The sequence below is a fragment of the Lygodium microphyllum genome, chromosome 29 (assembly GCF_053477565.2).
Source record: "Lygodium microphyllum isolate KBCC chromosome 29, Lygodium_microphyllum_v1.1.10, whole genome shotgun sequence".
Lineage (NCBI taxonomy): Eukaryota > Viridiplantae > Streptophyta > Polypodiopsida > Schizaeales > Lygodiaceae > Lygodium > Lygodium microphyllum.
Genome location: NC_141163.1, coordinates 88,099,505 through 88,112,322, shown reverse-complemented (window position 1 = coordinate 88,112,322; position 12,818 = coordinate 88,099,505). Strand labels below are relative to the sequence as shown.

At 40.2% G+C, this 12,818-nt stretch overlaps 1 protein-coding gene and 1 long non-coding RNA gene across 8 annotated transcripts in view; both read left to right on the top strand.

The window, feature by feature from the left end:
- Positions 1-12,258, top strand: part of LOC148010881 (uncharacterized) — a 34,399-nt gene extending 22,141 nt beyond the window's left edge. For 3 of the 7 annotated variants that reach the window (XM_087671220.1, XM_087671219.1, XM_087671221.1), the window contains 9 exons: positions 5,641-5,730; positions 5,813-5,851; positions 10,063-10,212; positions 10,292-10,369; positions 11,168-11,253; positions 11,349-11,400; positions 11,509-11,589; positions 11,689-11,782; positions 11,861-12,258. In XM_087671220.1, the coding sequence (XP_087527346.1) occupies positions 5,641-5,730; positions 5,813-5,851; positions 10,063-10,212; positions 10,292-10,369; positions 11,168-11,253; positions 11,349-11,400; positions 11,509-11,589; positions 11,689-11,782; positions 11,861-12,042 (852 nt within the window). In that variant the 3' untranslated portion in view covers positions 12,043-12,258. The other 4 variants (XR_015689446.1, XM_087671225.1, XM_087671224.1 and 1 more) reach the window with 4 other exon arrangements.
- On the top strand, positions 5,858-10,056 carry LOC148010882 (uncharacterized). Its single transcript, XR_015689448.1, has 2 exons — positions 5,858-7,895; positions 8,016-10,056. It is a non-coding gene; the product is annotated as an uncharacterized LOC148010882 (long non-coding RNA).
- Positions 12,259-12,818: the final 560 nt, after the last annotated feature.

The following is a 12,818-nucleotide window of genomic DNA, read 5'->3' as shown; positions in this document are numbered from 1 at the left end:
AAGAGTGCTGCAAGCAAAGTGTATTGATTGAAAAAGCTTATGGATTTGCGTATGAAAGAGGGTATAACAATGTCTACTCACTTGAGTGAGTTTAACTCCATTTTCAGCCAGTTAGTTGCCTTGAAGTTCATGATTGATAAGGAATTTAAGGCTATTTTCTTGCTTTGCACTCCACTAGAGAGTTGGGATACATTTAGGACTGCTATGAGCAATTCTAATGTAATCCTTTTGTATGTTGATGTAGAGAGTGCTCTACTTATGGAAGAGATGAATCGACAGAACAATGCATCCAATAAGTCTTCTAGTGCTTTGCATTCTAGGGGCAGATCACAACAAAAGGGTAAATATGATGGCAAGGGATGTAGTAAATCACGTGGCAAAGATATTGAATGCCATCATTGTGGCAAGAAGGATCACTTTAAATGTGACTGCTACAAATGGAAGGAAGAGAAAGGAAAAGGCAAGAAGATAGATGATAGCAAGGAAGAGAAGAAGGACAGTTAGCCTAAGAAGAGCAGTTAGCCTAAGAAGAGCAGTGTAAAAATTGAAGAGGTGAATGTAGTCACTCATGACAGTGACAGTGGGAGCGATGTACTCTTTGTCTCTTCACACTTTGGGGCACATGCTTTACTTGCAGATACAGATGATGACATGTATACGTGGATTCTTGATTCAGGGCTTCCTTTCATGTCACCCCTCATTGTGAGTGGTTTTCCGTCTATACAGGGGGTCGACATGGTGTTGTCTATCTTGGGGACAACTATGCATGTGAGATTTCAGGTATTGGCAATGTGCAGTTACAGTTTCAGCATGGCTCTGTCTTTACACTTCAGTATGTATAGTATGTACCTTAACTCAAGAAGAGCTTAATTAGCACAGGGCAGCTAGATGATGATGGTTTTCATACCACCTTTGGTGATGGAAAATGGAAGATTTGCAAGGGATTAAGAGTGATTGCCAGAGGTTGCAAGAGTGATACTTTGTATCCACTTCATGTATCTAGTGTGCATGACCATGTTGTTGCCGTGATCGAGCTGCCAAGCATTTCCTTATGGCATGGCCGGTTGGAACACATGAGTCAAACAGGAATGAAAGTGTTTTCTCGTTTGGGTTACTTGCCTTGTTTTCGTTATGTTGATTTTGAGCATTGTGATCATTGCATTTATGGCAAACATGTACAGACGTCTCAAAAAAAGTTTCTTTCTTTGAAATTTTCTCCTCTAGAGTTAGTGTACATTCGGATGTATATCAATTGTCAGGATTATCTTTAGGGGAAAAGAAATATATTGACACCTTTGTCGATGATGCTACATTAAAAGTATGGGTTTACCCTATTCGTAGCAAGGATGAAGTGCTTGATAAGTTTAAAAAATTCTTGGCATTGGTTGAAAATAAGATAGATAAGACACTTAAGTGTCTTCGCTCTGACAATGGTAGGGAATATGTGTCCAAGGCCTTAAAGGCATTTTGTGACAGCAAAGGGATAAAGAGGGAGCTCACTGCCCCTCATAATCTACTCCAAAATGGAGTTGTAGAGCATATGAATCGGACCATACAGGATAAGGTTCTTTGGGGGGGGAGGGGGGAGTTTTCCAAGAAGCGTGGTCAAGCAAGCCACCTTTATATGCTCATTTGAAAGTGTTTGGCTGGGAGGCTTTTGTGCAGATTTGTAAAGAAAAATGCAGCAAACTTGAGCCAAAGTCTTGTAAATGTATTTTCCTAGGATATGGTGACAAGGGTGAAATGGGGTATAGATTGTGGGATCCCGAGAAAAGGAAAGTAGTACGCAGCAATGACGTTATCTTCTAGGAAGATCGCATGCACAAACAGCCCGAAAAGATTGAGGAGATCCGTAGGGTTGTATTCTGGGAAGAAATACCTTTTGGACAACAAAATGTGCCCGTTGTACAGCAGCAAATACCTGCTGTAAATGAACCTGTAAATGCAGGAAATGATCAGCCAGCTATTGCCCATGAAAATGAGCCATTACATGTGCAGGAACAGCCATGACAACAAGTTGTTAATGCTGATTTGCAAGCTGAAATGCGAGGACAGCATGTTGAAAATGGAAATTTGCAGGAACAACCAGCAAACAATGACCATTGGGTTAGGAGATCGTCTAGGTCTTCTAGACAACTTGATAGGTTTGTTCCTGGTGCAATTGATATGGCTGATTATGTCATGTTGACAGACTGCGGTGAACCGTCTTGCTTCAAGGAAGCAATGGACAGACAGGACATCAAGAAATGTTATGAAGCCATGTTGTCAGAGATGGAATCTTTTGAAAAAAATGGCTCTTGGGACTTGGATGTAATTGCCCAAAGGGCAGAAAACCCTTCCATGCAAACGGGTTTACAAGATGAAGGTCACTTTTGGTTCCTCACTAAAGTATAAAGCAAGATTGGTTGCAAAGGGGTACAAGCAAGAGCATGGAATTAACTTTGATGAGATTTTCTCTCCTGTAGTCAATATGACTACATTGAGAACCATTTTGGGCTTGGTTGAAGTTGAGGATATGGAGCTTATACAGATGGAAGTAAAGATTGCGTTTTTACATGGTGATTTGCATGAATATATATATATATATATATATATATATATATATATATATATATATATATATATATATATATATGCAGCAGCCTGAAGGGTTTGTTGAACAAGCGAATGAAAAAATGGTATGTAAACTCAAAAGGAGTTTGTATGGGTTGAAACAAGCACCAAGAGAATGGTTTCATAAGTTTGATACATTTATGCAGTTCCAAGGATTTCATAGAAGTCAAGTGGATCACTACTTGTACACCAAGAAGGCAGTAGATGGCAGCTTGATTATCTTGGTTTTGTATGTTGATGACATGCTTATTGCTAGAATGGATACTTATGCCTTGGATTCATTGAAGCGAAGTCTTTATGTCAACTTTGACATGAAGGATCTTGGTGATGCAAATCACATTCTTGGCATGCAAATACTCAGAGATAGATCAAAAGGCTTACTCTATCTATCTCAGCAGGAGTATATCTCCAAAGTTTTGCAGCGTTTCAATAGGGAGGGGGGGAAAACAATTGGGGTTCCATTGCCTCCATATGTGAAACTTAGTGCATAGGACAGCCCTACATCTGATGATGAGAAGGCTGAAATGGCCAAGATACCATATGCTTCAGTTGTTGGCAGTTTGATGTATGCTATGGTTGCTACACGTCCTAACATTGCCTTTGCAGTGGGAGTGGTTAGCAGATACATGACAACCCCTGGCAAGAAGCATTGGGATGCAGTGAAAGGTATCATGAGATACCTCAAAGGCACAAAGGAGTTGTGCATCTGCTTTGGAAAGCTGAAGGCATCTGTTGTTGGCTTTATGGGTGCAGACTATGCTGGTCATGCGGATTGCAAGAATGCTAGTCATGCGGACTGCAAGAAGTCCACTTCTGGGTATGTGTTTACTTTCACAGGAGGAGTAGTCTCTTGGATCTCCAAGCTACAAAAGTGTGTTGCATTGTCTACTACAGAGACAGAGTATGTGGCTGCCCCTGAGGCATGCAAGGAGGCTTTATGGCTTTCATGTATGGTGGGAGAGCTTGGTATCACAGAGTTACCTGTTCTCCATTGTGATAGTCAGACTGCTATCATACTAGCTCGGAATCTTGTTTTTCATGCAAAGACAAAGCACATACAGGTGCACTACCACTTCATTAGAGATGTACTTGACAGCAAAAGCATTGAGCTTGTCAAAGTGCATATAGATGATAACCTTGCAGACCTTACGAAGGGTCTTCCTTGCTCATTGCCGACAGATGATGGGAGTTGGATAGATATATGTATTTCAGCTTTGTACATACCTAGACTTAGTTGATTCTTTTCTCCTCTTAAGGCACATTGCTTTTAGGTGGGAGGTTGTTGGGAATAAAGGCCTTGTGCCTTTTAAATGTGCTCGGGTGTGAACATACCCTTAGCACTTGTACTTACACATATATATCTATCTAAAAATCTAAAGGTACACTCGTCATTGTACTTGAAAATGTGCTCACTCTACTTTGCTCTCACACACACTCTGTTTCTCCTTGTGCGTAGCGATTGTCTCGATCTCCGTGCCTCTCCCACACTACAATTTTGACATTTGCAAGCATTGCAGATATGATTTTGATCAAAGCATATCAGTCTCAGCACTTAATTTTGGTTCTTGATAATGTAGTTTTGGAAGCCAAAGTCCCCAAAGCACAATTTCGACATTGCAAGCATTGCAAATATGATTTTGATTGAATTTCAGTCTCAAATTTGGTTCTTCAGGACATAGTTTTGGAAGCCAACCAAAACACAATTTTGACATTTGCAAGTGTTGCAGATCGTGATTCTATTTGTATCATTTCAGTCTTAGGTTCTTTAGAAACTTTGGGCTTCCTTTTAAGTTACATCAAAGCTGAGATTTAAACTTCAAAACTGGAAAGCAGAACTTTTGTCCTTTAAACTCCTTCATGGCATCAAGAGATTCCCATGATACACACCTATTTTGAAAAAGGAAAACTTATTGAGTGGAGAAGACTTGTAGTGACTTTCAAGAACAGGATCTAGCACCATTGGCACCACAAAGCCCATCTCATAATTGGTATATTACTACTCCCCAGTCTTGAAAAGACTACACACTTCATGTTTTAAAAAGCAGCCCGACCAACACCAGGCGTGCGGGAGGGAAGTATATGGATGCATGAACAGTATAGTTGGCCAGTCACTTGGCATTTAACCAAAGACCTACTTGGTATACTAGCACATTTAGGCTGAAATGTTATTGCACTGGAACAAGTTAGGAAAGTATCCTTTCCTGCTTTTAGGTGGTGCACAATATTTAAAGGTCCAGTAACTTAAGCAAGAGTTAGATGGGCTTGATCCCAAAAGTGGATGCCCAAGACTTGAAAATCTCAACTTGTATACTATATTGCAAATTAATAAGTCTGAACCCTGATCATGTGGTCTCCCTAGAGGTGGGGCCTTGAGAGTGTCATGGTCCTAGCATTCATTACACTAATTGTATGCTAAAAATCAGATTATTAGTTTTGAAGTTACTCAATAAACAGCAGGAAGGCTGCTGTGTATTATTGAGTCTTACTTTTAGTTTTCAGACCTGAGGTTTGAAACCTTGGGATAACCTTTGAAAACTGAATGTTCTAGAGAAGAACAGAAATTCTAGATCGTACTTTCATATCTAATTGCAGACTGAAGCTGAAATATGTTTGAAGAACAGGAGAAGAATATGTAAGAATGTGGCTTTTTTTGTTTTTGCTTTTTGGTGTGCTCCCTCCAAGTGGGTGCTCAATGCACCAGTACGGTGTGTTGTGATCTGCTCAAATGTAGGTTTGTGATGTGCTGAATTGTAGGGTTGAGTTTTCTCATTTTGTTGCGTTTTTTAACTCCATAAGTATCTCTTTCTTCTCAATATTGGTTGTGATGGAAAGAAAACTAAGAAGCCCCAGAGAATGAGGTTGTGTAAGTCATTACCTCACCTTCTAACTCAATCCAAGCGTACAATAACTATTTCATTGCTTTTTTGTTAAGGAGGATTGACATGTATTGCTTCATTTTTTGTACCTCAAAAAGAAAAGGGATCGCCTATTGTTTGTAACTTGAGTTCAGGATCTTCTATATTGTAGGCACTATTACATGCTTCCATCAGATGCTCTCGAAAACTCTGTTTGGAGTGGGTAGCTGCTACGGATTTGGAGGATGCAGCAATGGCTGAGGTTCTCTTTTTCTACAAGTATCTTATCATCTTTGGTTATTTGCTTGAATTGAACTGAACATACTTATGAGTTTTGCTTGCAGGATTCTGCCAAGCATGCTGCAGCTTGGGCAACTCTTAAGGTATGCAATTTAAGCTTAAAGAACTTTGTCTTCAGGCAGTTTTGTCCACATAGTTGCACTTTAAACCAGTGTGTCTGTATTGCAATGAGGCTTGGATCATACTAATGTGATACTAGGGAGGACGGTGGTTGTGAGTATTTCTGTAATTCGTCTTAAGTTGCTGCAACATTGGTAGCTTTTGTACGTGATCTGGGATTTTTGTCGCTGTACTCATAATGCAGTTAGCCAATAATGAAGCATGTGCCTTTCGTGAAATTGCCTAGCCTACTGCTTAAAATATTACCGGAGAGGAAAAGTTGCGCTTTGAGGTTTGGAGATTATTCTGTATGTCTTTGTTTGACTTTTGCCTTTTGACCATCCTAGACCTTGTAGTGGATCTTTATGGCTGTGGATTCAACTTATCATGACATGTAGTGGACCTTTATGGCTGTTGATTCAATTCCTTGTAATAAAGTGGATGAAATATTGGAGGCAATGGCTGAAAAAGTAGCACAAGCTGAATATGTACATTTGTCAAAGACAGCTTTGTATGTTTAGACACAAATTGGGTCTGCCTTAAATCAGAATTGGCAATTTAATCTCAAACTGTGTTGTACTTTGTTTTGTCTCTCGCACAAGCCCCAAAGAAATTCTTTATTATAAAGATTAAATTTGGGAGTTTTTGGTAGTACAATTGGCTCCTATAAAAGGGATCCAAGGTTGACTACTCTTTTCATCCTGAATCATTACTTCCTTACAAAGCCATTGTCACTCATCACCCTTCCCAATATCAGCTTGCTATGTTTTGTTGTCTAGCCTCATTAGTGCCAGCCTTGCTACCTCATCATCGTGATCTGCTGTTTGGTGACCTGTTGTGTTAATGACACGATTTTCAGCCTGGCAATATATCTCAGCCTACTGATGATAGCCTTGTTGCTTGTGTTTCGGTTGCTGCCCTGTTGTACAGCATCTTGCCTCTTGGACAGCCTCTTGACACTTGTTTTACTGTTTTTGCACATGTGCTGCTGGTTGTCTGCATCTTGGTGGTTGCGTTCTTGCCTGGCCTGCTCCCTTGTCAGGAAGCTGCTGTGTTTTGCTGCTGCTGTTGCATTTCCTCAATCTTGGTGATATCCACACATCCCAGGATTGCTGCTGGTTGCATGCATCCTCGTGGTTGCTTTCTTACTTGGCTTGCTTCATTGTTAGAGTTGCTGCAGTTGTATTTCCTTCGCCTTGGCAACATCCATACATTCCATGATCACTGTGTTTCAAGTGTCTTGTCGCCATTGTCTGGTACCTGGATTGCTTATGTAAGATTTCAAATATGGTAATGCGCTTTGGTGCTTTGTTGCATGTAGAGATTTGTAAGAGTATGACATACTCCATCAGTATCCTTCAACTTGCTCTCCAAGAGGCATTGCCTGTTTGGACAGCTCGACCTGTTGTATCACATATCTTCATATACCTGATTGTCAATCGGGTTTTATTTCATTCATTATTTTGTCTTTTTTGGACTTCATTTTTTTCTCTTGCCCTCCCCATAGGCCAGCTGGGCAGGAGGTGCACTACAGCAATGGCATGCATGCGCACACACATTCTCTCTCCCCCCCCCCCCCCCCCCCCCCCCACATAGGTCAATCAATAGGGAGACAATGCTCTCTCCCTCTCTCCACATGCCAGTGGGTAGGTGATAGGCACACATAGCATTGTGACAATAGGCCAGGGGCGTGCGCATGTTGAGGCCCCCAGTTGTATCATACATATTTATATTTAATCATTTTCATTGAGCATTCCTCGTGCTGTCATTCATATTTATTCATTTTCATTTAGCATTCCTAGTGCTGTTGTACATTTTGCATTTCTCTTTGTTTGTCCTAGCATTTCTTTACATCTTGAACATGACAAGGCTTGACAACTTGCATTTTACTGGTGTTCATGGACAGCCAGCTGATGTTATTGCTCCTCCTTAACCACAGCTTGCATTTTACTGCTGTTGGTGGACAGCTGGCTGATGTCATAGTTCCTCCTTTGCTGTTGTTTGTGGAGCTGCCATCTCAGCCAGCAAGTATGCATTTTTACTGGCTGGAGTCATCTTAAACATCTTGCTGGTTGGAGGACACTATGTTTCACTGCCTCCATTGTTGTCACATCTTGTCACTAGTGGACTGCTGCTGCTGTGTTTCAGGATCTGACACTCTCAGAGCTGCTCTCAGATTGTCAGCTCACCCTAACAACTCTTGGATTGTCAGCTCACCTCATTCTCAGTTCCCCAGACTTGGGAGTTTGAGGTCCCCAGTTGTATCATACACATTTATATTTGTTCATCTTCATTGAGCATTCCTTGTGCTATCATTCATATTTATTCATTTTTATTGAGCATCACGGTGTTGTACATTTTGAATTTCTCTTTGTTTGTCCTAGCATTTCTTCACATGTTGAACATGACAAGACTTGATGATCGAGTTTTGATTCAGAGGGGGCAGATTCAGCAAGTCTCTAGCTCTATGTTATGAGGATTTTTTAAACAATTGCAACACTTGCTGCTTCTTGTAGTGGGTGAGGTGCGTATCATGTCAAACGTCACAAGACGTCCTCTTCATCTTCATGGATTTGGGATTCAGTGAGTCCAGCTCAAGATCATTGATGCAGTGACACTTTCCTTTTTTTGGCTAGTACCCATGTTAAATGCCTTTGGGTTTTGTGGTTTGAATGAATTCCTGCAAGTGATTATTTAGCACAAAAGGGGTAGAATTGAAATTTCCGTCATCCTTTGGGAAGTTATGACAATGTTCTCGTGGAAAGAATAATCATGTGGAGGCAGGCAAGTCCAAATTTCTTTTGTGCAAGATCAAGAACAATTGCAGCAATTAATTGTACACATTTGAGCAGCATTGCCATTTCTAACTAGTGCCTTTCTAAGCTGTTTTGCCAGCTTGTCAAAAATCCTGTATGTTTGTGCTGAAAGCTTATTGATTTTCATATTTTAAGCTTATGGGAAGAGGCAAGTCTCAACTGAAGTGTTGATGGTTTTATTGAGCAGAGTGCACCTTTTATGGGTTAGCAATTTATGTTTTGGTCGGGTTAAACATACTTTGAGGTTATGGAAAGAATTGGGTCAGATATCAATAAGTCTTTGATACCAGTTTGAAGGGGCCCAATTTATTAGAGAAACATTGAATAAAAGCTAATCTTTGAAGAAGATCGTGGAGATAATAGCACTTGATTTGTATATATAAAAAATGATGATGATGATACAAGACAGCCTTTATATGAGGTCGTCTTGGAGCATTCATCATTATCAAGAATCTGGAATATGGAGGATCTCTCTCTAACATACTGATCCACATTCAAGAATTGTAGTGTCCTCTATTGAAGATCATGACATGAGCCACTCTTTTATGGTGATTTTTTTTTGGGGGGGAGAGAGAACGATTCAATACTAAAAAATGACACATTGGGATTTGGTTAACTTACTTGAGAGAAAAAAGGCCATTGGTGCTAGGTGGGTTTGATAGTTCAAGAGCAAAGAAGTCGATCCTCCATGGCTCTGCTTGTTGCAAATGAGTATGATGCTTAGCAGAAGGGGATTGATTATCATGAGATTTTTGCACCTACTTTATGTATGACTACCATTTGATCTCTTATTGCATTGGTTGCACCTTCTAGATGGAATGTGCATTAGTTTAATGGTGAGTGATATGAGGAGGTATATATTTTGCAGCCTTCTAGTTTTGCAATTAAAGGAGTTGAGACAAAAGTTCTCAGGTTGAGAAGGGCTCTTTATGGCCTCAAACAGGCACCTTGAGGTTAGTGTAGAAGATAAATACATACTTATTGGTTTCTGATTTTTGCACCACAACTGCCACAAGTAGAGCTTTTTCTAAGAATGTGGATAGGCTTGGGTCCATTTAGACTTTTAGTTTCTGGGGTTTTCCATGTGCCTTCTCAAAACATTGTGCGTGCTTGGTAATTCCTTTTTGGCATGCATGATTCATCACCTCTACACCTTTTCTAGAAAATTAGGTGCCAACTTAGTACAGAATGGTTATTTTTTGGAGATCATGTTCAATATTTGTATTGAGAAGTAAAGCCCCAAAAAAACTTCAGATATAAAAACTTTACCCTTTTCAGTTTTGTTGAGAGGTTGCTGTGCAATTTTTGTGTTCTTGTTTTTGTTTTTCTTTCTGATCAATTGCATTCTGGATGCTGAAGAGGTTTACTTGCATGAGCAGAGTGTGGATGGTGTCCTAGTTCCTGGTGGCTTCGGTGATAGAGGAGTTCAAGGCAAAATTTTGGCTGCAAAGTTTGCTCGAGAGAATAAAATTCCATATCTGGGGGTCTGTCTGGGGATGCAGATATCTGTGATTGAGTTTGCCCGATCGGTAAATAATTCAGATATGCGGTTGTTCTTTTCTTTTACTTTCAAAGTAACAGGAAATTTGACATTTGCCACATCTGCAGGTTCTCAAGCTTGAGAAGGCCAACAGTACAGAGTTTGACCCTGATACACCAGACCCTTGTGTTCTGTACATGCCTGAGGTAAATCTTGAAATCTTTAGATGTTAAATGTAGCAAAGACTTCACTTTCATCTAAAAAAAGTTGTAATGTCTGGCTTGCTTTTTATGAAAATGTGCATGTTTATACTGCAGTTTTCTACTCTGGTCTAATTGTGTGGTAGTTAATCTCTACTACTCTTAGCTCAGTACATGCTGAGTTTTACAAAGCAGAATTATAAGCATGAATTTTATCAGTGCAATATTGGTGCTGTTGTAAGTATGATACGCTTTTTACTTCTCATTCATTTTTGGAGTTTAAATGTGTGTGAGCTGTTTTGAAGGTTTTGGCTCATAAATTGGTGCTTAATGGTGAGCAGGTCCTGTAGTAGCCTTTAGTAAAAGTGTAGACTGTGTAGTATTTATGAAATAGGAAAACAGAAGTATCGATCAGTACCAAATACTTCCCAACTATTAGTTTTAAATTTGTCAGATATTTTGGACTGCTTTTGTAGCCCTTGAAGGCTTGCATACTGCTACAGTTGCTCTGGAACAATCCTTTTGGTGTAGTGACTGCAGTGCATATTTAGTATCTTTCAAAAGCAGGTTGTGTTGTGCTTTTTACAAACTTTGTGATATTTTTGTAAATATATGCTATCTGAAACTGCTATTTGAAACCCAGAACAGTACATGATTTCTTTGGTGTTGGACATAATGGTAAGAAGCATCATACTGTAGAAGTTGGGAGTTGTTCAACATAACATTTTCAATATTCGTTGCAAGGGCATGTTTGAACATTGTGAAAGTTGAGTTCGCCGTTTCTTAGATGATGGGGTTTTGCAGGTGTCAAGAACTCATATGGGTGGCACCATGAGGCTTGGGTCAAGAAAAACATTCTTTTGTACTTCTGATTGTGTTACTGCTAAGCTGTAAGTTGTGTATTGAACCCTTGTCTTCCCAAAATCTGGACTATGTATCTCAACGAGTCTGGATCTCTATCAACATGGCCATGCTGTTCTCTCAGGTACAAGCCGGATGGGCTGTACGTGGAGGAGCGCCACAGGCATAGATACGAAGTAAGCCTGCTGAAGCCCATCTACTAAAACTGTGGGTGCACCATTATGAATGATTCATATATGGTGCATCTTCAACCAAATTATGAAGACTGATGGTTGCCATCGCAGGTAAACCCAGATATGGTTGATAAGCTTGAAGAGGCTGGCCTCCAGTTTGTGGGAAAAGATGATAGTGGCAAGCGCATGGAGGCAATATTTTCGTTCATTTAGTCAGATTTCCTGTTGAATTCTTCTCAGTTTTTGTGGTTTTTGTTATTTTCATTTGGTGGGCTTTTTTTTGAAGATCAGATATTGGAGCTTCCTGGACATCCTTACTATGTAGGGGTTCAGTTCCATCCAGAGTTCAAGTCTCGGCCTGGGAAGCCTTCTGCTGTTTTTCTAGGTGAGTCTACTGGTGGTCCCGCTGTGCTATGCTGGTTGCTACTCGTTGTCTTATCAGAATCTTTTGTGCTGTCTACAGGCCTTGTTCTCGCTGCCATTGGTGGTTTGTCATCCTACCTTGAAGGGCATTACAGAGTTCCCTCATGTGCTAATGGATACACCAAAGCTGAGATGTGCAATCAAGCCTCAAATATCACTGTGGCAAATGGTTGTCTTAAAGAGTGTTCTTCAAACGGCTATTCAAATGGTGTCCACAACTGAATTGGGACATCAGTCTGTAAGAGGCAGGAACAGTACATACATCTTGGATCTCATACAGGCTTCAATTTTGTAGTGAACATTGGTATAGAGGCTCTAGTTTATGACATGAGTGCTGGGCTTTTACCCAATGCTTTATTATCAGAGCATTTCAGTCAGCTTGGATGTTGTATATAGAAATCACTACAAGCACATTGTAAGGATTCTTTCCTTTTCACACATGGTTGCTAGGTACTTGTAGAATCCCATTACAGTATGTGTATGTGGTGTATGTTGCCAGCTGAAGTGCTTCTGAAAATGGTTGGGTATATGGATAAATTTGAATCAATGTGCAAATTCTACCTCAGGCTCTTTCCATACTTTTATGGTGGTTGGTATTGATGCTATAGGATTATACACCTTTAATGAGCTTGTAGGTCCACAAGATGGCCATGATACGAGCAGGATTTCTAGTAACATCTGCAGTAATCTTTCCTTTTCATACGTGGTTGCTAGGTACTTGTGGAGAAGCCCATAACGGTACATGTATGTTGCTAGCTGAAGTGCTTCTGAAAACGGGTCTGTATGAATCGATTTTGAATCAATATGCAAATTCTACCTCAGGCTCATTCCATACTTTTGTGGTGGTTGGTATTGATGCTATAGGATTATGCACCTTTGATGAGCCTTTAGGTCCACAAGGTGGCCATGGTACAAGTCTCTATTTTTTTTCCCTTGGCAAGTACTTGTGCATACAGCACTCACAATAGGGCATGCAGGAGCAAACCTGGTGAGACTGA